At 40.4% G+C, this 25,668-nt stretch overlaps 1 protein-coding gene across 13 annotated transcripts in view; it reads left to right on the forward strand.

The window, feature by feature from the left end:
* The window catches only part of AGTPBP1 (ATP/GTP binding carboxypeptidase 1), a 210,445-nt gene extending 189,603 nt beyond the window's left edge, over positions 1-20,842 (forward strand). For 12 of the 13 annotated variants that reach the window (XM_053656359.1, XM_053656357.1, XM_053656356.1 and 9 more), the window contains 2 exons: positions 3,842-4,002; positions 11,620-12,360. In XM_053656359.1, coding sequence (XP_053512334.1) covers positions 3,842-4,002; positions 11,620-11,794 — 336 coding nt within the window. In that variant the 3' untranslated portion in view covers positions 11,795-12,360. Of the gene's footprint in view, positions 1-3,841; positions 4,003-11,619; positions 12,361-16,047 lie in introns of those variants that run through there. The other variant, XM_053656365.1, reaches the window with a different exon arrangement.
* The last annotated feature ends 4,826 nt before the right edge of the window (positions 20,843-25,668 follow it).

The raw sequence follows: 25,668 nt of genomic DNA on the forward strand, positions 1-25,668 counted from the left end.
AGGAGGAACTTCAACCTCATAGGAGAGTTCATTGGAGAGACTCACAGTGTCCTGGAATGTATACAAACTCACCCACCTGGGAATCAGCACCAGAACTTGCTTGTGCGTATTGGAGGAAGTGACTGAAAGCCTGGAGAGGGCTGAGCAAGCAGCATTGTTCCCTCTTGGACTCCTTCCTCACGTACAGAGCCACAATGCAGTGAAGTGGGTTGCCCTGCCCTGGCGAATACCGTAGGTCCCGCCCCTTACCATATAACAGGTGTGTCCAGACAAAGAAGTGTGGCCCAAATGAAAGAACAGGTTAAAATTCCAGAGAAAGAACTAAGGAACAAGGAGATAGCCAACCTCTCAGATGCAGAGTTCAAAATGCTGGTAATGAGGTTGCTCACAGAAATGGTTGCAAAATAGAGGAAGAAATGATGACTCTGCAAAGTGTAGTAAAGAAAAATATACAGGGAACTAACAGTGAAAGTAAGGAAACTGGGACTCAAATCAACAACTCGAAGCAGAAGGAAGAAATAAATATTCTATCATAACAGAATGAAGAAACAAGAATTCAAAAAAATGAGAGGCTTAGGAACCTCTGGGATAATTTTAAATGTTCCAGCATTCAAATCATAAAAGAAGAGGAAGAGCAGGAGATTGAAAACTTATTTGAATAAATAATGAAGGAGAACTTCCCCAGTCTTGCAAAGGAAATAGACTTCCAGGAAGTGCAGCAAACCCAGAGGGTCCCAAAGAAGTTGGACCCAAGGAAGCACACCCAAGGTACATGATAATCATATTACCCAAGATTAAAGATAATGAGAGAATCTTAGAAGCTTCAAGAGAAATGGAGATAGTCACCTACAGAGGACTTCCCATAAGACTACCAGCCATAAGACTATATCTCTTTCTCCAAAGAAACCTTACAGGCAAGAAGGGGTTGGAAAGAATTCAAAGTGATGAAAGGCAAGGACCTACATTCAAGATTACTCTATCCAGCAAAGCTTTCATTGAGAATGGAAGGGCAGATAGAGTGTTTCCCAGATAAGGTTAAGTTAAAGGAGTTCATCATCACCAAGCCCTTATTATGTGAAATGTTAAAGGGACTTATCTAAGAAATGGAAGATGATAAAAAATAATGGACAGTAAGATGACAACAAACTCACAACTATCAACAACTGAACCTAAAAAAAGGCAAAAACAAACTAAGCAAACAACAGGAACAGGAACAGAATCACAGAAATGGAGATCACATGGAGGGTTATTAGTGGGGAGGGGGTAGAAAGAGGGTGGAAGAAAAGATACAGGGACTAAGAAGCCTAAATTTAGGTACGAAATAGACAGGGGGAGATTAAGAATGGTACAGGAAATGGAGAAGCCAAAGAACTTACATGTACAACCCATGGACATGAACCAAGGGTGGAGGGAATACTGGAGGGAAGGGGGGTACTGGGTGGAGGGGGATTAAAGAGGCAAAAAAAATGGGACAACTGTAATAGCATATTCAATAACATATAGTTTAAAAAAAGTAAATAGTGATTAGTAATTTATAATTAGTTGTGCACATAGTACATTATCAGTAAAATTTTTCTATTTTACTTTGTTGGATGTAAATATATTTTTATGCATAGAAGTGAGTACACTCATTTATAAAGTTTATATTTAGCTTTTTGTGTGTGACTTTGAAATGCATATCCCTTCACTACGTATGTTTTTTTTACTAACACTGCTCTTCTGTAGCACAGTCTAAGGCTTTTATTGGAAACAAGCTGTGTTTTAAATTTTACTTTTGAAATTAAAGACTAATAAAATGTTAGGTGATTTTGAACTTTTAAATTTTAAATACTGAGAGTTTAACGGCAGTGAACTAGACTTCAGATAAGCAACAGCAAACCTGAGTATCCTTCTTGCCTTGGCACAGATCGATTTTCAGGTGACCTGCTAATTATGGCTCTCCTTCTGTTCTGTTTTGGGTTTTTTGGCATAGGGCAATAGGAAACTGAATCTAATAGTGATTTTCATATACCTCCTATAAAGATGGTTATAACTTTATGTTTGAAAGGAGCTAAAAATCTCCCAGCTGGTTAGTATTAAGAATGTAACCATATTACACTCGATGTCAGAATGTTTAAGTGGTCTGTAACAAGCTGGAAGAAAGTTGTGTAGCTTTTGTAGCTGACATTCACACTTTTGGGGCCTGGTAGAGTAGAACTTAATGACATTTCAGTGCCTTCTATGAGAAGTTGACCACGGTATTCTCTTCCAAAGGGTAATAATATCTTTGAAATTCTCTTCTAATACTGTGGACTGGTGACTTCTGGTTTACCAAGGGCACAATGGCAGTGAGAGATGAAATGTAGCAGAGCCCCGGTCCAGCCGCACCCCCTCCCCTGGACATTGCCGTGGTGGACTGCTCTGCCGAGGCTCATTGAAACTCCTGTGGAGAAGTGTGTCTTACTAAGCCAAGTTGTTTCTTTAATGTCTAAAATGTAGTGCTTTGATCATAACATACATTTTTTTGTTTTTTTTTACCTTGATTAATAAATGTTTGTTTTTTAGAGTAGTTTTAGATTCACGGAAAAATTGAGTGGAAAGTACAAAATTCCCATCTACCTCCACCTCCACATGTGCATATAATACATACTTTTCAAACTTACTAATAGTAGCTAATAAGTGGTGTGACTATATTTAAAAAAGATTTTTTTCTCCATGAAGAATATCTTGTATTATTGTATTTTAGACTGTAAATGTTCTTATAATTTTTTATGAACTGATTTAGAAATAGGCATAATCTTTCTAAAGATTTTAAATTAAGAAGGCAATTAAATGTTCTAATTCAATTTTACACAGGTTACATTTTCTAGAATATTTGGTTACATTTTCTAGAATATTTGGAGATGCCAAACTCTTTACATAATCCATCTACCAACCAGTCATTATGATAAAGGCATGTAGGTTAAGTAATAGTTTTTTACAATTTATTCTCTTCAGGGACCTTGTGCTTTGGGTCCCGTCACTGAAAAGTTGCTGTACATCACCTTCTCTCTAAGTGACGCCAGCACTCATGCACACCTGCAACTTTTATTGGTGTAAGATAAAAATTATTCACTTATTTCAGACATTCATTTTTATCTGAAAATTAAAGGATAAGCAAAATCTTGATTTACACTCAGATTTTATCCTTTTATGTGGTTACATTTAACTTGTGGTAAACCTTGTATTGTTCATTGGAAAACATGTAGGAAAGGGCGTGGGGGACGTGGTTACCGTTTCCTCTTTGCTTTAGTAAACAGAATTTGAGATGGACATTCTTAATTGACAAGGAACAATAGGAGCTTAGTTTACTGCTATCCCATTGGCTTAGACTTGTTTGATATTTTTGACATAGTTATCTTTTGTTTGGTTAGCATACAGAAAAGGTACCCATAAGGTAATGTTCAAGTATACAAATTGGAGCCTTGATTTTAACACTATAATGTTTCAACATTGGCATCTAAAGTAGTAGATAATAAGAATTATTAGGAAGATCCTATAAAAATATTTTTTCACACATGAACTCCAAGACTAACGTAAACACACAATGTTTATGTTTTTTTCTCCCCAGTGTGTTGGTGAAAATAGTTGCATTGGGTGATTTAAGAGTAGACAGTTTAGAAATGGTTTTTTAGGACAGTTTCCTTTGTGACTTAGAATATCTGACATTGTTAAGACGTGTTTTTGAGCCCTAGATCCATACCAAATAATCATCTTTTCATTTTATTAATATAGCTATAAATTAATTTTATGTGATTTTAATGAGAAACAGCAGGATGAAAGCAAACATCCTATTACATACACAATATTGCTTTATTTCCAGGGCTTACAGATTGGTACTCGAGAACTGGAAGAGATGGGAGCAAAATTCTGTGTTGGTCTGTTGCGTTTGAAAAGGCTGACATCCCCATTGGAATATAATATGCCTTCCAGCCTGCTTGACTTTGAACATGACTTGATTGACTCGAGCTGCAAAGTCACTAGGTAAGGCGCACTTGTTTTATTCTGTTGTTACCTCGTAGTATACTGTTAGACTTCGTTAAGTTAGTTAAGCGTAGGAAAGGCACAGAGATTTGGACAGCCAAGAACATTTTTAAGATTGCTGTAATTAAATTTACACATTACTATTTGTTCCAAATTGTGGTAATATTCTTGATTCTTTTAACATTACTATTTGGATGAAATTTTAATGAAGTAGTCTTATATTTTGAATGTTGTTTCTAGTGGAAAACATATCAGCTAATATCTAAATTAAGAGGGTTTGGAGTTAGGATTCATATTTTGAAAGAAATTTAATTTTGTTGCTGTCTACACACATCAGGTAACTTTCCGACAAACTTCTGGTTTTATATACCAGAAGCAACTGATTTAGTATCCCTTTGAAAAGTTAACTACATCTGCCAAATATTCTTCTGAATGGGTAAATTTTTGTCCCTAAAATTCAATATATATAAAATTTGATCAGCTATAGAATCAGAGATAATTCAGTATCATAGTTCTTAATATCAGAACTTAGCATCTTATAGTTTGATATATATGCGTAAGAATACTCCCTTTATGCAGAACCTTCATTTTAGTCTTTAGATATTGACTTGTCATCAGATTTAATTATTGCCATGCTCTGTTATGTATACCAATTTGGCCATTTCAGGTATAGTAGAACATTAAGTAGAACTCTGTTCTTTATAGTGTGGTTATTGACCGAGTGGTCGCCTGAATTGTTCCTGGAAATTGCCTGCTAAACACTAACGGAGACTAACACAAAGATTCCTTGTTGTTCCCATGGATGTTTAGAAGCCTCTTTTTAAGTTATTTCATGTGTTCTTTTTCTTCCCCAGCTTTGTTGAGGTATAATTCCCAAATAAAATTGTAAGGTATTTAAAGTATACAGTGTGATTTGATAGATGTATACATTGTGAAGTGATTTCCCCAATTGAGTTATTAACGTATCCATCCATTACCTCACATGTTGATATTTGTGTGTGTGTGTGTGTGTGTGTGTGTGTGTGAATATGTAAGTTGTACTCTGTTAGCAGATTTCGGTTTATACAGTCCAGTGTTATCAACTGCAGTCACCATCACTTCCTCAGGCCTTATTCATCTTACAGCTAAAATCGGTGCCCTTTCACCGACCTTTCCCTGCTTCCCCACCCTCAGCCCCTGGCAACCACTCTACTCTGTTTCCCTGAGTTCCATTTTTTTTCTTTCAGATTTCACATTTAAATGACACCATGAAGTGTTTTTCTTTGTCTGGCTTATTTCACTTAGCATAATGGCCTCTGGGTTCATCCATGTTGTACCAAATTTAAAAAATTCCTTCTTTTTTTAAGGCTGAGTAAAACCCCGTTGTATATCTATTTACCACATTTTTTTAATCCATCTGTCCATCAGTGGACACTTAGGTGGTTTCCACATTTGGCTGTTGGGAGTAGCACTGCCTTGAGCACTGGCTGCAGATCTCTCTTTGGGATAATGGAGCTGCTCCCTTTGGATATACACTCAGAAGTGGGATTGCTGCGTCATATGCTAGTTCTCTTTCTAATTTCTTGAAGAACCTCCACACTTTTTCATAGTGGCTGTGCCAGTTTTCATTTCCACCAACAGTGCACAGGGTTCCCTTTGCTGTACATCCTCACTGTCATTTGTCATCTCTTTGGGATAATAGCCACCCTGACACATGGGAAATAATATCCCATTGGCATTTTGATTTGCGTTTACTTGATGATTCGTGATGTTGAATGCCTTTTCATGCACCTGTTGGCCATTTGTATGTCTTCATTGGAAAATGTGTACTTAGGTCTTTTTCCCATTTTTAAATTGGGTTATTTATTTATTTAGCTTTTGAATTATGTGAGTTCTTTGTATACTTTGGATATAATATCCTTAATAAGAGAATGTGGTTTGCAAGTATTTTCTCCCATTTCATAGGTTTTGCCTTTCTTTTCATTTTCTTTTTAAATAAATTTTATTTATTTATCTTTAGAAGGGAAGGGACGGAGAGAGGGAGAGAAATAATCAATGTATGGTTGCTTCTCCTGCATCCCATGCTGGGAACTGGCCCCTGCTGGGAACTGGCCTGCAACCCAGGCATGTGCCCTGATGGGGAATCAAACCACGATCTTTTGGTTCACAGGCCCGTGCTCAATCCACTGAGCTATACCAGCCAGGGCTCTTTTCATTTTCTTGATAGATTCCTTTGCTGCGCAAACAGTTTTTAGTTTGCTGTAGTACTACTTGTTCATCTTGCTTTTACACTTGAGAAAAAATGGTGCTTGGAGAGAGTGGCTTGCTCCGTGTCGCACAGTCGGTTAGTAGGAGTAGAGCACAGGGGACTTCCGACTCCGTGTGGAGCGCTTTGTTTCTGTTTGTACAGGCGACAGTTGGAGATCTGCATCTGGTGTCTGGTCAGCTCTAGCGGACGTACACTGGTGTGTGTGAGAGGAAGTGGTAAATTCTTTAGCTCTAATTTTGCACAGGGCTTAGTAGTTAAATATCAAGATAGCCTGAAAACTTTGAATTTGAATGAAGCACAATTTTTCCTGTCATTAGGAAATAGTGCAATCACACAGAACGGGAGAACCTAATCGCTGATACATCTGATAATGGGTTAATATCCAAAATTTGTAAAGTACTTACAAAACTCAATACCAAAAAAACAACCCAATTGAAAAATGGGCAAAGGACCTGAATAGACACTTCACCAAAGAGGACATACAGATGTCCAATACACATATGAAAAGATGCCCAAGGTCACTAATCATCAGAGAAATGCAAATTAAAACCACACTGAGATACCATCTCACACCTGTGAGAATGACTATCATCAATAAATCAACAAACAAGTGTTGGCAAGGATGTGGAGAAAGGGAACCCTTTTGCACTGTTGGTGGGAATGCAACCAACGTGGAAAGCAGAATGGAGACACCTCAAAAAACTAAAAATGGATCTTCCTTTTGACCCAACTCCCCCACTTCTGGGAATATATCTGAGGGAACCCAAAACACTAATGCGAAAGAACATAAGCATACCTGTGTTCATTGCAGCGTTACTTACAATCGCCAAGATATGGAAGCAGCCCAAGTGTCCATCAATGGATGAGTGGATAAAACAACTATGGGACATTTACACAATGGAATACTACTTGGCCATAAAAAGGAAGAAAATTTTACCCTTTGCAACAGTATGAATGGACCTGGAGAAGATTATGTTAAGTGAAATAAGCCAGTCAGAGAAAGACAAATACCATATAATTCACTCATATGTGGAATCTAGTGAACAAACTGAACTAAGAAGCAAAACAGAAACAGACTCATAGATGGAGAGCAGATGACAGCTAGTGGGGGAGGGTGAAGTTAGGGGTGGAGGGACTGAGCAAAAAGGAAAGAGACTCATGGCCATGGACAACAGTGTGGTGATTGCTGGGGGCAGGGGAGTATAAGGGGACTAAAGAGGAATGGAAAAAAATACAGTACAGATTTTAAAAAAGAAAACAGTTGCAAGCAAACTTTTCTGCATAATAATGGTACTCTGCAGTGGAGAATTTTAGTGTCTTCATCTTGTGAGAAGGTCCTTTAGGTGAAGGTTTTCATATTTTTCTTGAAGTAGCATGAGGAGGATTCGTTTTTGGACTAAAATGCTATTCTCTTTTAGAATGAAATGTTTCTTATTGAATTGTTTTTGGCATAGACACCTTTATACTAAGAGCAAAAATCTAGAATAGAAGGCTGTTAAGGCAGGTGTATGTAGTACAGCCGTTAGAGAAGGAAGCAAAAACAGGACAAATGGAGTAAACATGCATGGAGAAAATGAGGTCAATGAGGAAATTGGGGTGGGAAAACTAATAGCAGTGAGAAAGAATAAACGCTGATTGGATGTTTTTTACGATTGAAATAACATTTGAATTTCTGTCTGCTAATGGAAAGGGACTACTTTGTAATCCTGGCGCAAATACCTTAAAGTCTTGCTCTTAAGACTATTGCGAGATCATGTGTCGGAGATACTTCCTAAATTGTAAAGTGCTTAAAACATTTGTTGGAATTCTTAATAAAAGTAAAACTGAATTGCTATGATTGGGCTTGTATCATGAGGTGTTTTTTTCTTTTAACTAAAGTAAAACCAGTGGGATGGGGTAATATGAAAGTCAGTGATCCTGTGGGCCTCGTGGCTTCTTGTAAGGAGTGCAGCAGGCATTTGTTCAGTGCCTGCGGTGTGTCAGGCACCTCTGGGAGTTAACAGGTGGTGCAAGATGGCTAGGTCACAGCTCCTGACCTTAAAATGCTTACAATTTAGTACTGAGAACGCAGGTGCAGCCCCTGTGGGACCAGTAGATGGTTTCAACTGCATCTGACAAGGAATGAGACAGAATGCTTGTGCAGGGTACAAAGGGAATATAGAGAAAGGGTTCTCATCCCAAGATGGGCTTTAAGAAAGGAAGAATATCTAAAGCTCAGCACAAGCTGTGATTTGAAAGCCATATGAGTGGTGAGGGGAAGACAGGTGGGAAGTATGTGCTAGGCAGAGGAAACAATGTCAGTGAAGACTCGTGAGGCAAGGAGTAGTCTGGACATTGATGGGCATGACTAGCTTGCTGAGAATGTTGTTTTTGTATTTGACTCACTGAGTGAATGATACTGAGAAACCACAAGAGGAGCAGGCTTAATGGGGAGAACAGTGAGTTCAGTTGTGAGCCTGTGACATTCCCAAGGTGCACGTGAGACAGCCATGTGAGTATACTAGCAAGTCCATGTGTACACACAGGAAGTTCAAGGGAGAAGTCGGGGCTAGAAATTGGGATCCGGAAATGATCAGGATGTAAATTAAAGTGTATGAGCTCACTCAAAGAGGGTGTGCATGTAAGAAAGAGGAGCATTTGTACAAGCACCTGGTTTTGAGGCATACCCAAGAGATGAAGAGCACTCCATCAACATTAAGAAGAGAGAGGGGAGTGTCAAAATTTCCACCACAGTTAAGTACAGCAGAGAGATCTAGAAAAAATGGACCGGAAAGTGGCAACTGGAATAGCAGTAAGAAGGCTGCTTTCAGCAGAGTGATGAGGGGTTAATCTTCCCTCCCTTTTCCCATCTCAGCATTCCCCCAGCTCCTTAGACCTAGAGCTGATCACTTCTCCCCCTAAACAAACGCATTATGTAAGTTAGTGCTGACTGCCCCACCACCATCACTGGATGCACTCTGTATACTTCAGCTACAGGCTAGGAACGTGATTTTATTAGGATCTGCAGAAGCAAGAGTCGGCTATCGGGGCCAGTATGGGTTATAGAGGAATAAGAGTAAACACTGGTCCACTCCTGGGTAAAAGGATGGGTGATGCCAGAACATGAACGGAGTTCAGGTCACAGTCCGCGTATGCATGAGCCAAGATCCAGAACCAACAGGATCAGCTATTATCTGGATCCAGCCTCTGCGTTCCTTATTATGGAATTTCTTTTAAATTTCCAGGATCCTGCCTTCCCAGTGTGCTTCTCTTGTCTTAAAAGTGCTTTTCAGCATCTGATACCAGCATTTGTCCAAGTATCCTTGCTGTCAAAGAGCTTTTTGGGCTTGATCCTGGGCATCTTTGTTGCTTCTTAATCATACTTCTCTCCTTCTGTGTCCTCACTGACTTACAGATTATACTACTAGACTTTTTCTTTAATTCCTTTTCTTTAGCTCAGATTAATTTTCTAGTATCCAGCTTCCCATATAGGACCAGGTCCTTGCTCTGACCCCCATGTAGTGGCTGGACTTCCTGCAACCAGTGGAGTGGGGTCCGTGGAATTCTGCACTCCGTAGGTCTGAATGATGCTTGCCTGCGTACCCACCCACCCACTGCATGGACTTGGTACTCTTCCTTCCTGTGGGGCGAGCCTGTGATGCTGCTGGGCATCTGCGCCATCCTGGCCACTGTGCCTCATCACGGTGGAGTTAGCCTCTGCACTCTGGGTTGATTTGCCCGCCCCTGTACCAGTGTACTCCAAGGCTCTAAGCAAATCTGTTTCCTTCCATCTCTTTCCATGATCGTTTCTTCTTGTTTCAATAGTCTCTAGGGAGGAAACAAACAAATATGTGGCAAGAGATTAGTCTTTTCTTACTTTCTCTCCTTACTTCTCTCTTCCCTTCTCCTTTGCTTCGACTAGTCTTCTGTCTATTGTTAGAATTAACCTAGGACACCCTGTGAATTTGAAATACCAAGGTCAAGCAGAAGGAATGGGTTACATTGTTTCAAAATAGAGTAATCGTCATTTTAAAAGGCAAATACTTTTTTTTTGGTAATTTACCTTTTCCCCCTAAAGATATACAGAGTGATGATGAACGTTTTAGTTGCATAATCGAAAGCTGTGCACTTGTCCTTGTGTGTGTGAGGTGGTTGTGGAGTCTCACATGATCCTCCAGGGCACTTGGCCTGCTTATCGGGACCCCTCTGGCACAGCACAGCAGCTTTGCTGTGTGTTAGATCAGGATGGTTTTGCAATATATTTTTTTCTTTTCTGTGATGAACAAAATTAAAACAGTTCTAGGAAAAAGAATACTCTCACCAGATGAGTTTTGCTTTCTCTTCCCAGAAAATTAGAACCATGTAATCCATTCACTTGTCTTTCTTGCCCAAACTTCCAGATATCTGAACAGAATTTAATGTTCAGTTGCAGGAATTCCTTCATTTTAGATGTTTAATAACATCTGCTTCTCTGCTCATTTTAACAGATTATTGTTCCTTTTTTATTGTTTGATTTTATAGCTTTTAATTGCATCAGCAATGGGAAATCCCTCGGAAACAGGTGGGATATAAACAAACATACCTCTATATGAAATTAAGGTAGTTTGGGTCACAGAATGGGGACATTGAAATGTGCTGCCGTGTTTCTTTGATGTGGGGCGTGTATGTGTGTGCCTCTGTGTGTGTGTGCAAAAATCCCCCGAGTGAGGAAAACTCAGAATACTGTTACATTTTTGAAGAGGAAAGAATATATTGCTCGAGTGGAAAGGTTGTCTTAATCCCAATGTAGCTAATGAAATATTTAGAAGCACTTAGTGTTTTTAAGCAAATATCTTACTCTGTGTCCCTAGGGAAAGTAATTAATCTGGGTATGGAGTGTTCACTTGTTTTTCATTTTTATTCTTGACCAGTAGAAACTGTGAGGATCGCTATATATTTTTTATGGCAAATGATCACTGCATACTTAGAATAAGTGGTGTCAGTGCAGGAACCAATTAAATGCCCACAGTTTCTTATAAAGCCTATTGAAATTATCTGCTGCTTATTTACAGTGATTAAAATAGAATTTTTAAGCCTGCAAATTGATGAAACCCTTCAAAGAAGTAACCTAATTAGAGAGGCGATTGTTTTTTTTTGTTGGTATGTAATTATAGGATCTATACAACACTCTTGTAATATAATTAAAAATTAACATCTTACCCTTTGTTGTCAATGCCAGGAGGTTTCAGTTATTGTATTCATAAGTCTCTGAACTTGTTCGTTTGGGTAATGTTCTTAAAGTCATCCAGCCAGGTTTATTACATTGAAATCAAAGTTAATCCAGCATGTTCAAATAACCTTATATTAAAACCTGAAAATCTAATGAGGCCTTGTATGTTCTGTGTGTACAGCCCTACCACTTATGTTTTGGATGAAGATGAACCTCGATTCCTTGAAGAAGTTGATTACAGTGCAGAAAGTAATGATGAGTTAGATATCGAATTAGCTGAAAATGCAGATTACGAACCTTCTACTCAAGAAGAAGTACTTTCTGACTCTGAATCATCAAGAACATTCTTACCTTGAGCCCCCTTCCATCTCTTGTAAATGCAAAGAAGAAATGAAATATCTTGATTTTTATTACACAGGAAGCTTGAAAGAAATGAGTTTATAGAGAGCTGACTCATAAAAACAAAAAGAAACTTGGGCCTGTTTGGTTTCAAGACAATAAATATGTTATTAATTCATGATAAAATTGGCATTTGTTTTATTTAAGCTATTCAATGCACTTTATATAGCATTGAATTATCAGATATTGGATTTCCTTTTTTAAAGAAAAACCTGAGTATCATTGCATGAATTTTTATCTCATGATTATATCCTGCATCAAATGGATAATTTTGAAGTGTGTGCAAATATAAAATCTAAATTCTAGAGTCGTTGAAAATCCTGAGCTTTTGAAGACTAATATATATGTACATGGACTTCTGTAGATATGTCTGTGTAGGGATGGGTCGATACTGAAGATAAGACTGTTCTTCTGAATCATGTTAACTGTTGAGTTGTGACTGAAATAATCCAGAATTTGCCTTGAAACCATTACATTCTACATTTACCAAATTAAACAAATAAAAACTATATTAAATGTTGCATTCATTTCGTCATCCTTTTTAGCCAGTTCAAATTATTGGTTTATAGAATCTTAGTGAAAACATTATAAAATCCAGCATCTGAACACATTGATAAAATTTTGTTTTAAAAATGCCTAGTTTACTAGTGTTGTGTTTCATGGTATGGGTGTGCCTCTACCTGCCATAAAAGATGGGTGTGAGCAGCTCTTTTGTCTAAAATTGAGTCTCATGAGTGCACCTAACGTTTATCACTACAATGAGTTTGTTAAGAAGCTTTAAAAAGGCAGTGAGCATACAACACAGTGTTATAGGTACAGTTGTATATAAGCTTATGTAGCATTTCCTGAGTTGTGATATGTCATTAGACTTATCAAAGTAAGTTCATTTAGGGCGTGCTAACCACTGAGTCCTAAATGACTGCAGTGAATTCAAGCCTTTTTTTGTAGCAACATCTTCCCAAGTTTAAGCTGTCCTGCTGCAGGAATGACTGTTTTCAAATAAAACAAGTCCAATGATTTTGTTTAAGTGCTTTAAGAACTAAGTTTCTGTTGTAGCAAAATAAATCCAAAAAGATACCTCTTTAACAGCTTCTTGTGGGTGCTTAGGTTTTGGCACATTATCTTTGGTTATTGCTGATTCAATTTGTCAGTCTTTTTAATTCTTTTTAACCTGTAATAATTGGAAAGAAATTACAAAAAGTATATTTTCCAAGTCATTGATTTTCATTGTATTATTTGAGGCATTATAGTCCACAGCATAGCTTTTTTCAGTGTTATAGGAACCATGTTTAAAAACAGCATGGAGCAGTGGATAAAGAGGTCTTTTTCTCTAAATAGCCTAATTCTTACTAATCTCAGAAAATAAAGACTAAATAGATGGTGAAGTTGAAGAAAACCTTAGTGTGTGGCTACCTAATTTAGGAGAGCTCAGGACACTCTAGCAAGGTAAAGCATTATTTATTTAATAACTTATCTAATAATTATATTTAGAAAGTTATTTATTTTGTATGTGAAATAATTACACATTTAATTATAAGTTTTTCAGAGTAGATTATGAAGCCACTATGTCCGTATTGTGAATTTTTCCTGGTTCTTATAACATTAGAAATTAAAAAACACAGTATCCATTATGAAAAGCAACTATATTAATATAATAATGTGCAGAATAAGTCACAACTTTAATTATTATGTTAAGCACTAATAACAACTTCTTGTCATGTACCGTTACAATATTTTGTAGTGATGAAACTCATCTTTTAGCATATATTATAAATCTGAATATGCCTTTTATTAAATATTTACAGGATTAAAGAGAAAGTCTATATGGTTAGAAAATTATTTTTTCTTAAATAATAAATAGTGTTGGGAACATGAAAAATAATCTAAAATCCTAACTTTCCTAATTAGGGGTAAAACTAAGTTTCATTGGCCATTATTAGTTAAAATTGCCCTAAATCTTACCTCTGTGGCTATGTCCTTTCAGAATTTTCACAGAATGTTTGCCATAAGCCTGAAAAATAACGTGTAGCTGATAAACTGAGTGTAATGATAGAGTTTAGCTTTATTTACCCTGTGTTTGGAACCACGGTGAATTTCTTAAATGTAGCTTTGGTCTAATCCAGTGGTTCTCAAACTGCATAGCATCGGGATGTACACTGTGCAGTTGGAGAATTGCTTCTCAAACCAGGGCTACTGATTATGTATACCTGGGGTGGGTCCCCTGCACTTGCACTTCTTAAAAATTGTCCACTGGTGATGCTGTAGGACCCTCTCTGTGAGAACCACGGTCCGATCTCTTTCATGATCACGGTTTCCTAAGAATCAGAGGACCTGTGAATTGGGAATCAGCACCAGAGGTGATAACTAACTTGTAGAATCAAGGAAATAGACACCCAGCCACAGGGTTACTTGGGCAGCACCCGGGTTTCAGCCCAGGTCTTCTGACCACTAGCCTCATGTTCTTAACACAAAAGGAGATGCTACCCTCTGCCTTTCGCCATAGAGTGAGAAATGTTAAAAGCTCTGGGTCTCTCCTGAGTTTGCAAAATGCACGCAGGCAAGGCAGGATGCAAAAACCCGTGATTCACATTGGTTTTTCCTTCATTGCAGTCATAGTGTTGTTGGAACACAAGATTTTTGTCCGACGTTAATCATCTGCCACTTTTTCCAGTCTCTGTGTATTATTTGTCTGAATCCTAATTAGAATAAGTAACGTGGGGTTGCACTTCAGAGAGCATATTAACAGCAAAGAATACAGTACTTTTACATTTCAAATATCCAAATAAAGATGACCATGTTATTATGAGCACTGAGATGGGTACTGTAATAAATGTACTAATGGATTTGTCTTTGTGCATGATCTAGAAATAAATGACAGCCATGAAACTGTACATGTTTCTTTATAAATCCTTTCGTTTTTGATGCACTTTAATCATAAAACATTCATAGAAGAATCAGGGAATTTTTCTCTTATTTTGGTGAGGGTTCAGGAGCCATGTATAAACCCTAGTTGTTTCCAATTGGGAAAACCTGTTCAAGCAATTGGTACTTTCATTGAAAGGCTCTTCTGCATTGTATAATTACTAATGTTTAAATAAGTATTTCTCTGGTTGAAGTACATTTAAATTCCTGCACAGAAAAAAAGGAAGAAAGTCTCATTTTCTTTTTGAGAATTAATTTTTGGGAGGTTTAGTTCTTGAAATGTCACATTTCAGTTGTTTTTCACTTTAGTGATATTTACAAAGCACTTGCCTCTGCTGGGTTGACACTGGTCACTGGTTGAAGGGAAAGTCTTCCTTTAGTTCCCTCCCTCCTCTTTCTAGACCCCGAAGGGTAACTTAGGCCTGTGGCTGCCCACTCTGCCTCATAAACCTCCCTCATAGGCTCATTTGACCTCCTGGTCCCTTCTGTCTTATTACCTTACTCAGAGCTTGGCTGGTTGCTGGGACATTGAGTTATTAAACTCTTCTTTTTCAGTTTGAGGTTGCTAAATATGCAGTGCCTCGATCCAAGTGAATGGCCCTTTTGTGGTGGCATTTGAGGCATCGTGCAGGACAGACGTTTTGGAGCCTGGGACATGGCTGACAGTGTTGGGGCCTGATGCAGTTCTGTGCACGCACATTTGTGCCCACACACCCCCGTGAAGGGGAAACGACTGAACTCCTCCTTTCAGCCTTTAAACAGCTGAAGAGGTTTCACTCCAAATATTTAGAAAGGTTTCCTTTCGTACTACCAAATGCAGGACTCTCCCTCTCAAAGACGTCATTGATAGAGTGCCAAGTAAAAATGAGGTGAGCAGTGGCAAAAACCTGGAAACAGGTGTTTTCAATGTACTCGTAAGTCACAAAGATCTGTCACAAATGGCAAGTGTGTAGAAATGATAAAAGGCAAAGGTGCTCATCATTGACAATTAATATAGAAAAGACTAGAGTTTAATAAGTGAAAGCAAAGTCTACACCTGTGAAAATAGGTTGGCTTCTCTAAGCTTTTTCTAGCTGATGGTGTAATTAAGTAGGACATTTTAAGACTGAAAATTTATTTTCATGTCTAGTGCTAAATATTTACTAAAGCCATGTTATCTACTCTTTACAGTGTCATGACTTTATTTTTAAACTTTCCCATTCTTTATACCACCTATATGATTGTTTGTTCTGTTTTCCTCAGTAATTCTTAGAAATGCTTAACATGTCTTGTTTCCTTTTTCTTTCAGAATGTGGGCACTTGAACAGAGTGAATGAATTGGATTTCATATAAAAAGATACATTTTAAAATCTGAAGGATGATAATTTGTATTTAATGTAGAAAGAAGGGTGTCCAGTGCATAACCACCTTTGTTAACCTTTATTTGCTCATCCTGAAGATCTACACAAGATGAAAACAAAAAACCCCTATCACTTATGCTAAAATCCAGATCACTGATAGCACAGAATGGACATAGTGTGCTTGTTTCTCAAATATTCATTCTCCCCCTTGTCCAAGCCACTGTTTAAGATATGTGTGTCTGAGGCCACCAGCTGCTGGGGGGAAGCACGTGGCCTGGGCTGGTCAGTCAGCTCGTTGTATCTGCTGGTCTGGAGTTGGCCCATGGTCAAGTCCATCCAAGAACGAATGTATGTCAGGACTTTTAAAGGTGATGCTAGAACAGAGGTCCCTCCTGGGAAAGGAAGGGTGGAGCTGCTGGTGGCCACCAGGCGTCCTTGAATGAAGAGCACTTCTGAGAAGAGCCAACATTGAAGGAGCAGAGTCAGGACATCAAGAAACACCGGGTCCCCATGTCACACAGTAAGTGGAACCTTGGACTGCATCAGTTATATGGACTTACAGATCGCTCTCATTGTTTAGACTATTCAACTGGATTTCTGTTATTGGAAAAGACATGTCTGTTACACAGGTTTGTATGTCTGAAACCTGTCTGAAAAGCCAGCAACCTTCCGTGTCCGTCCCTGAGGGGTGGCTCCACCCATAGCACATGTTCTGAGAGTTCTTTTACCCAAAGGGGCACTGTGAGAAGGCAAAAACATCAAGTCTCCACTCAGACATGTCGAACAAACTAATCTTTCTTTTGTATCGGAACAGTTGACTGGGCTAGAAGTGAACCATATTTTTGCTGTTGCCTGCTCAAAACTCGGGGGCTCCAGTCCTGCAGCTGTCAGTGCTCTCAGAGATAATATTGTTCCCAGAGTGGACTTCTCAGCGTCTTGAAAGTTTGTTCTCTCCGGTGGTAATGGAGGACGCAAGTGGTGTGCACTGAAAACGAGGACATCTTTACTGTTGCATCATAGCCACAGGTTGTCCCAGAGAGCAAGCTGAGAGCGACCAGAGACCCCTTTGTTGAGTTGCAGTTGGTCTCATTGTAGACCAGTGAGCAAAAACAACGGGATGACGTTTAGGTATTTTTCAGTTACCAATTTCAAAGCTACTTCCATCTACCCACTGGTGAGAGCTGCAAATCCCTGCCTTTCATTCACACAAGATTCATAGATAGAGAGCATTTAAATAGCTCTTTACGATTCAAGAAGCGCTTTCCTATAAGTTACTTGAGCATCTCGGAAACACTATTAATAAACATATCATTAGCATTTCCATTTAATTTGTGAGAAATGTGAGGCTTGGACTGGCCACCTCATTTACTTGGACTTGCTAGTGGGCCACAGAGGTGGGGCTCAGACCCCAGCTTGCAGCCCCTCGTCTGATGACCCTGTGCCTCCTCACAGCAGCGGAGTGCTGGCTGGGGCCACCTCTGCAGTGAGTCAGCTCAGCCAGCCTTGTAGAAACGGTTTGGTGATTGGACAAGCGTGCACCTGTTTCATCACCACATACCACAAATAGAGTCCCTAAGGAAGGTGGGGGGAGCTAAACCCCACCAACCACATCTAGTGTGTTAAGCACTCTCCTGAGTGCTTTCTGAGAATGGTCTCGATGGAAACATTTTCTCTTTGGCCTATGGAGTGATTCTCATATTTTCTAAATAAGTATTTCTATGGGTGGTTAGGAGGAAGGCAGTACATCCAGTGTTTATTTCTAACCAGTTAATTTTTTTTTTAAAAAGGAAAGAGACCCTTGGGTCTTTTTATTTGATGTTTAACAAAATAGGTAATGGTTTAGTGCAAACCTTTTCCTCTGTCTTTTCTGCTTTCAATTAAGGTTTGGAAAGGCTGCGTTTGTATCTGTGATGCGGGGGTTGGGGAGACATGTCTCATGTACATTTGTCTCACAGACTTAACCTAAAGTAACTTTTCACTTCATTTTCTTTAAGGAATTTATGTTTCCACTGAAGAGACAGTTTATTCTTTAGCTTCATTATCACTTTAACTGGCAGGGCCAAAAAGTAAGTCTTAGAAATAAGCCCATAAATTACCCATTTTTCTAGACTTACATTTTAGAGGAATAGAATTTTTTATGATGCAAAATAAGGATAAGGTGACTGAAACACTCCAACTTCAGCTTGTGATCAAAACTGTTAGTAAAATTTTTATAGACTTTGTATTTATTGGTTGATTGTGCTCATTAGCTTGTATCGTCCTCTGAGCCCTGTAATTCTGAGGGTGTGAGTGCGGTAGTTACGAACCGGAGAGCTGGGCCCCTGCCTCTGTGACCGTTTGGACAAGTGCCCCCTGGCCTGCCCTGTAGAAGACACCTGTTGTGGAGATTCTTAGGGCTGGTGTGTCTGGCTGAACAAGGAGGGGAGCGCTGGGACCCTAATGGCTTTACTTCTAGTTAATGTGATGTGAGAGGTTTCACTGTATCTTTATAGAGAAGTCCATCAAATTTACAAAACTTTTTTTAATCCTCACCCAAGGGCATGTTCATTGATTTTAGAGAGAGAAGGAGGGAAAAAGAGAGGGAAAGAAAGGGAGGGGCTGGGAAGAGAGACAGAGAAACATCCATGTGACAAAGAAACATTGATCAGTTGCCTCCCATACATGCCCTGACTGGGGATTGAACCCGCAACCCTCTTGGTGTATAAGATGATGCTCCAACTATGAGAAACCGAGCCATTGGGCCAGGGCTACAAAACTCTGTTGTCAGATTACTCCTAAGCAGGCCAGTCTGTTCACTACTCAGAGTGAATAAAATCATGACTTTTGGCTTTGATGATAAGAAAGGCTGGCATTTAGAGAGTGCCTGCCTGCTGTGCTGCAGGCATTGATCCGTGTGCTTTTTATATGTCTCTTTTAATCGTCACACCAACACTGGGTTAGATAGTATCAGCCCCATTTTGCAGATGTGGAGACTTACCTTGCTAAAGGTTACCCAGCTAATAAATGTTGGAAGGTTAGTTGATTCTTATTTAAGCCAAGCAGGACAGTGGGTACTGAAGACTACCATGAAGGGTTTCACAAAGTTGTCATCCTGGATCCCACGGTATCACACTGGGGAGCACATTTCATGGCCAGCACGATTTAATGGTGGACTTGTAGACGTGGGTCTGCCACCTTGGTGTCGCCCCCAAGGAACAGGTACAGTGGGACACTTCAGTCTAGCTCAGGACCTCACTGACCTGAGCACTGCAGCAGGACGGCCTTCTGGCCCCTCACGGTTAACTTCTCAGCGGCAGTTCTGCTCATGGTCTGTCCCCCAGCACGTGTGACGGGCGATAGCTGGTCACCCTACAGGTGCCGTCTGCAAGTGGGACCTGGGTGTAGGGCGTGTTGAAATAAATTTCTAGGCCCAGGATGGTGCCACTGCTGCCTGAGGTGCCATGTCAGCAAACCAAAGCCCGGTGTCCCTGTAAATGCTCTGCTTGACCGGAAACGCAGCACATCCAGCCAGTCAGTCTGCAAACACCAGGTCAGCTCTGGGCTCTATATTTTCATTTCTTCTCACCCCAAACAAGCTTGACTCTGTGGCCCCAGTTAGTCAGGTATTTTTTATTTTTCTCTTCCTTGCCCTTTTCCTGGAAAAACTTACTGCTTTCTGCCCCATTTTTCAGTTTTCTAAGTGGAGACCGTCTGCTTCATGAAGTGTTAAAGTTTGTATCACCGAACCCTGACTGGTGTAGTTCAGTTGCAGTGTCAGCCCATGGACCAAAAGGTTGCAGGTTTGATCCCTGGTTGGGGCGCATATGAGAAGGCAACCGATCGATGTTTCTGTCTCTCTCTCCCACTTCCTCTCTCTCTAAAAGCAATGAAAAGATGCCCTCTGGTGAGGATTAAAAAATTGTTTGTACCACTGAATTTAATAATTTTTTTAACAGGAGTGTCCCACATTTGGGAGGGATCAGAGGGCTCGGGAGAGAACGGGCAGGAACAAATGCCGAATCAGCAGGTGGTGACGGCCCTCCGACCTCACAGCAGGCCAGCCCCCTACCCGGAGAACTGGTGTTCTGCATAGTGTTTAAACATCAACTTGTACAGGAATGATGAAACTTATTTTTACATACTTAAAGTTCTAAAAATTGTGTCATATTACAGGTGCAGGTGGAAGAAAAACAGATACAAGCTAAACATAGTAAAGCCAGACTTTACCTTTAGTTTTTTGGATATGTTAATATTTATTACAATGGCTTGGTAGTTCGATATTCAGTATTGTGATCCCTCCAACTTTGTTCTTCTGTCTCAAGATTGCTGAGGCTCTTTGGGGTCTTTTCTGGTTCCATATGAATTTTCGGAACATTTGTTCTAGATCTGTAAAATATGCCATTGGTGTTTTAATAGGAGTTGCATTGAATCTATAGATTGCTTTGGGTAGTGTGGACAATTTAATGATTTTAATTCTTCCAGTCCATGAATACAGTATATACTTCCACTTGTTTGTGTCTTCCTCTCTCTCTTTCTTCAATATCCTTCAGTTTTCTGAGTACAGGTCTTTCCCTCCTTAGTTAAGTTTATTCCTAGGTACCTGATTTTTGTTGTTGTATTGATAAATAGGATTGTTTTTTTTAAGTTTCTCTTTCTAAGAGTTCATTATTGCTGTATAAAAGTGCCTTTGATTTCTGGATATTAATTTTGTATACTGCTCTTTGCCAAATTCATTTACTGAATGTAGTAGTTTTTTGGTGGAGTCTTTAGGGTTTTTTATGTACAATATCATGTCATCGATGAATAAAGACAGTTTACTTCCTCCTTTCCGGTTTGGATGCCTTTTATTTCCTCTTCTTGTCTGATCACTGTGGCTAAGACCTCCAGTATTTGTTGAATGAGAGTGATGAAAGTGGACATTCCTGTCTCGTTCCTGATCTTGAGGGAAATGCTTTTAGTTTTTGCTCATTGAGTATGATGTGGCCGTGGTTGTCATGTATGGCCTTTATTGTGTTTAGGTGTGTTCCCTCTATTTCCACTTTGCTGATAGTCTTTATCATATATGGGTGCTGGATTTTTTAAAAAATAAAAATTACATGATCACGTCAATAAATGCAGAAAAGGTATGTTAATTTTTAAATAACCCCTATTCCAAGTTAAAGCTGCTTGCCTAGGAACTCACAAAGGGACAGATGTAACACTCAGAATGTAAGTTCACTGTAGGTCTTTCATGTGATGATTTTAATCTTTAACCTTTCCCATTATCAGTGCCACCCATGTGTTTTTCAGCTCCACAGGCTTATTTTGTTGTCCCAGCTTGAGAACCCTGAATCTTATTAAGTGAAGATTCTTTCAGATTATCTGATGTTTTTCAAAGGGACAGAGGATGCCCTTGGACAGGTTGCTTTTCTAAGTTGCAGTTAGTCTGCATTGGGTGGAGGGTTTGATTCACCAAGTATTACTATCACAGCTCGTGAGGTTATTAAGACCCAAAGTAGCAGCAGCAGCCTATTGACTGAAGGAAAATGGTGCAACTCAGGAGTTCAGTCTGCTCTATTTGCATGAGAAAATAATCACATTTATAACTGAGGGAAGGAAAGCAAGAGATATTCTTTAAGTCTTTGTATCGAGCTTAAAACTGTCTAGAAATTGTCTCCATTTGGGGTCAGCATCCCTAGACTCTTGGAAATTGGAGACACTTCAGTTGATGATCTACTGAGAAGCGCAGACTTGAGAGGAATTCGGCTGTTGCCTCTTTGTTGGACTCATGCCCCCATCTTGTCTTTATTGATGAAACTGGGCCATAAAATTCCTGGGAAAAGTAATATTTCCCTTCATCAGGTTTCTCACCAGAGTGGGACAGGGTTTGCTGTGGGCTTGGGGCCCCTCACACTGGGTAGTGGAGCTCAACTTAGACAACCTGTGGGGCCGAGGCTGCCCTTTCATGAGTCTATTTTTCTGATTCAAATTAGTTTGCATTGGGTGGAGGATTAATATCCATTTAATCATAGCTTGTGAGGTTCCAGAGACCCAAACTGGTAGAGTGTCAGGTACACAGCCCAGCACGGGAGAGAACAGCGCAGTGACTCTGTGGGTGGTGGCCCATCGGACTCATGTATTCTATGTAGTATTTCAGAGTTTCTCTGCCCTTCCGTGGAATCTGTAGTGCTGAAAAGGCTCTCGGAGGTTATCGAGTCCCCTTCTTTTTTAGATGAACAAACTGAGTCTGAGGGAGGTTAAGTGGTTTGCCTGGGACTACCCAGCTTTCTGACTCTGCTCGTGAATCCCGCCATCAGATCTTCCTGATGTGTGAGCTCTGCTGCACATCCATCCAGGATGAGCGGAACGGACTAATTTCAGGCACGTCTCATACTTTGTTGACAGTTACATTGCCCGTCTTGTCATTTGACTTTAGAGCTTTGGGGAAGCACCTTAAAATATAATTGCAAACACTCTACCCCTCCACACGGGCACTCCCCTGCCTAATAATGAGGCTTTTAAGTGGAGGCTTAGGAGAGCAGCAAGGTGATAGCTCATGTGAAAGGAGAAATCTGGGCAAACGGGATTTGATAATGGATTCTTCAGTGACACTGGTGGTCTGTCCTGCGGTTATGTTGGTACATTTTGTTTTTTAATACGAATAGCCAAGTATCTCAAGACTTTTTTTTTCTTTTTCAAAGCTGTATGTTTGATGTTCCTGTTTTGTTTTTTGTCTTTGTTTAGAAGTTGCATTTTCTATTGTTTGTAGATCTAACAAAAAAAAGAAAAAGTTTTTTCTATTGCCTCAGTGATTTATTGTTCTATTCTTGGAGTAGAAGTTCTAGGTACTGTTGGATTTGAGACACCTAGAAGAACTGCCTGTGAGCTTGGCAGCTTTTCATTGAGAGCATTCATTCACTCGTTCACTTGTCAGACTTTTATTAATTACTGATACGCACAGCACCAGAGTAGGTGAGAGGATGCAAAGTGAGTAAGACGCGGGCCTCGTCACAAGGAACTGGGAGTCCCATGGAGGAGATGGGCCTGGTGTCAGTAAACAGTGATGTGAGACAGAAAGAACATGGTGGCCGGGGAAGGGGCAAAATGCCAAAGGGGCAAAATGCCGAAGGGGCAAAATGCCGAAGGGGCACGAGGGAACGAAGGGCTAAGCCCGGAAGTGGGCCTCTGGAAGGGTGGGATGGTGTGAGACCGGTTGGACCCTAAAGAATGCTGGGATTATGAAACCAGGGGAATGGCAGTGGCGGAGCGCAGGCAGGGAGAGGACCAGCTTGGGTGTCGCAGGGAGAGGGAACAGGATGGGCAGCGGCTGGCAGGTGAGGGAGAGGGAAGTGGTGCTCTGAATTTGGAAGCTGTGCTATGGAGCTTGTATCCATAGGTCAGTGGGGAGCAACTTAAGCAAGTAAGTGACGGGGTTACCTTTCTATTTTAGAAAGCTAAAGAACGATTGGAAGGGTATAAATCCCCGATTTCTCTTTTGGATCCAACAACCGGCTGGACTTCTTAGACTTGACTCTAACCCCCTTCTTGGAGGAGTCTGTATCGGACTCCCAGTTCCCTCTGGCCACTGGCTACCCCTGGGTACAATCCCGTAGGGCCCTTGGAAATGGGACCCACCCTCCCTCTAAGCCAGAGCCTGAGGCTCTGAGGAAATGAACAATGGTAATCACACCAAGGTTGTGGCTCCTTCTGACTTCAGTGCTTGAGTTTAACAAGTACATGCGAATTGTGGATCTTGACATTTCAACTAAGGATTCTAGGCTGTGTTAATATTGTCGCAGAATGAAGTTCTCCAAGCAGGTCTTAGAGAAACTGATAGATAATTTTCCTTCTCGCCAGACCTGAAAACAAATTTCTGATCGATGAATTTGCTGAGCGACTCCCTGTGGAGAACCTGCCTTGGGAGGTGGAAAGAACTGAATTGCAAGCCAGCTTGTCTACTAATGCACCTTGGTCAAACCTGCGGCAAAGAGTGCATTTCCTTGGAATTCATCTTATTAATCTATAAAGTAAAAGATCATGAGGTCCCTCTGTGATTCAGTGATTTGGCCCAACTTTATCTGTTAAAACATGTATTAGATGGGTTACTCTGGTTTTTGTTATAAATGCAAGGTATTTGGGGCCATCACATTAACCTGGCTATCGAGTTCAAAACCGGTGAAGTTTGAACTGAGTCAAGCTTTTGTGTCTCTGTGCAGCACATGTGTGCAAAGCAGTTTAGGCTCACAAAGCATTGACAAATACCTCCTTACCTCATTAAACGGTCACAATAACTCAGTAAGTGCGTAATCATCTCCATTGCACCCTGGAGGAAATCAAGCCACAGGCAGGTAAGTGTGACCTGTGCAGGTCACCCACTTGTATATGCCAGGCAGAGGTCCAAGCCCCCGTTTAGGTGGCAGCCCCAGCAGTTATTCTTACCGTGGCCGACATGCTGCTTCTCAAATTCCTCTCAAATCGGAAGAGTAGAGGGAAAGTGAAATTTGAATTAAAATTGCTTGGATCTCTGTCTATGCAAAGAAAATTAAATTAAAATAACAAGAGTAGACCTGGCTGGGTGGCCCAGTTAGTTGGAACATCGTTGTTTCGTGCACCAAAAGGTGGCGGATTCCATCCCCAGTCAGCGCACATGTGGGAAGCAACCAGTCGATGTTTCTCTTTCACGCTGATGTTTCTCATTCTCTCTCCCCCTTCCTTTTCTCACCCCCCTGCCCCATTCTTCTCTCTCTAAAATCAATAAACATATTCTTGGGGGAGGATTTAAAAAAAACAACAAGAATAAATGGGAGGGAAAGGAGAGCGTGGTAGGCAGAATTCTAGAGCTGTTCCCCCAGGGCTCCCAGCCCTAGTGAGTCCCATCCCCTAACACTAATCCAGGGAACGCTGAAGGGGCTTCGCAGAGTAGCTCGGGTCCGCAAGCAGCTGACCTTGAAATAGGCACATTATCCTGATTTACTCACGTAGGCCCAGTGTAGTAACATGAACCCCTAAAAGCAGAAGAGAAGGATGACCTATCAGTCAGGGAAATGAGGCAGAAAGAGTGCTCTGAAGGCCTTGGAGATGGAGGATGGAGGCCACGAGACAATGCAGGGAGTTCAAGGAGCAGGGAGCGGCATGACCCAAAGCAAGGAATTGGGGAGTTCAGTCCTACAGGGAAGGAAAGTCTGTGAAGAGCTTGAATGAACTGAGGTGTGGGTTCATCCCAGAGCCTTGCAGCCCTGCTGACACCTTGGTATCAGCCTTGTGTGGTTCCAACCTGCACAGAGAACGAGTTATGTCCTGCCATGGCCAGACTTCTGACTGCAAGGTGTAACACACTTGTGCTGGTTTAACCTGGGCACTTGGAGCTATTTTAACCTGCTAAGTTTGTAGCGATAGGAAACTAATCCAGAGGAGGGCACTGTAGAAGGAGGAGGAAAGAAAAGAGCTGGAAGCCAGCCACCTCGCTGCCATGGGATGAGTTCTTTCCATCTCACGAAGCTGAAACACGACCACTTTAATAAACAACTCTACCCGCCTTCCCTCTTGCTTGAGCGTGATGTTTTCATGTTTGGCTTCAGCTTCAAGGTGATGCTTTTTATTTGTTTGCAAGT

This window comes from Artibeus jamaicensis, unplaced genomic scaffold (genome assembly GCF_021234435.1).
Source record: "Artibeus jamaicensis isolate MK-2021 breed Jamaican fruit bat unplaced genomic scaffold, CSHL_Jam_final scaffold_1964, whole genome shotgun sequence".
NCBI classification, from domain to species: domain Eukaryota; kingdom Metazoa; phylum Chordata; class Mammalia; order Chiroptera; family Phyllostomidae; genus Artibeus; species Artibeus jamaicensis.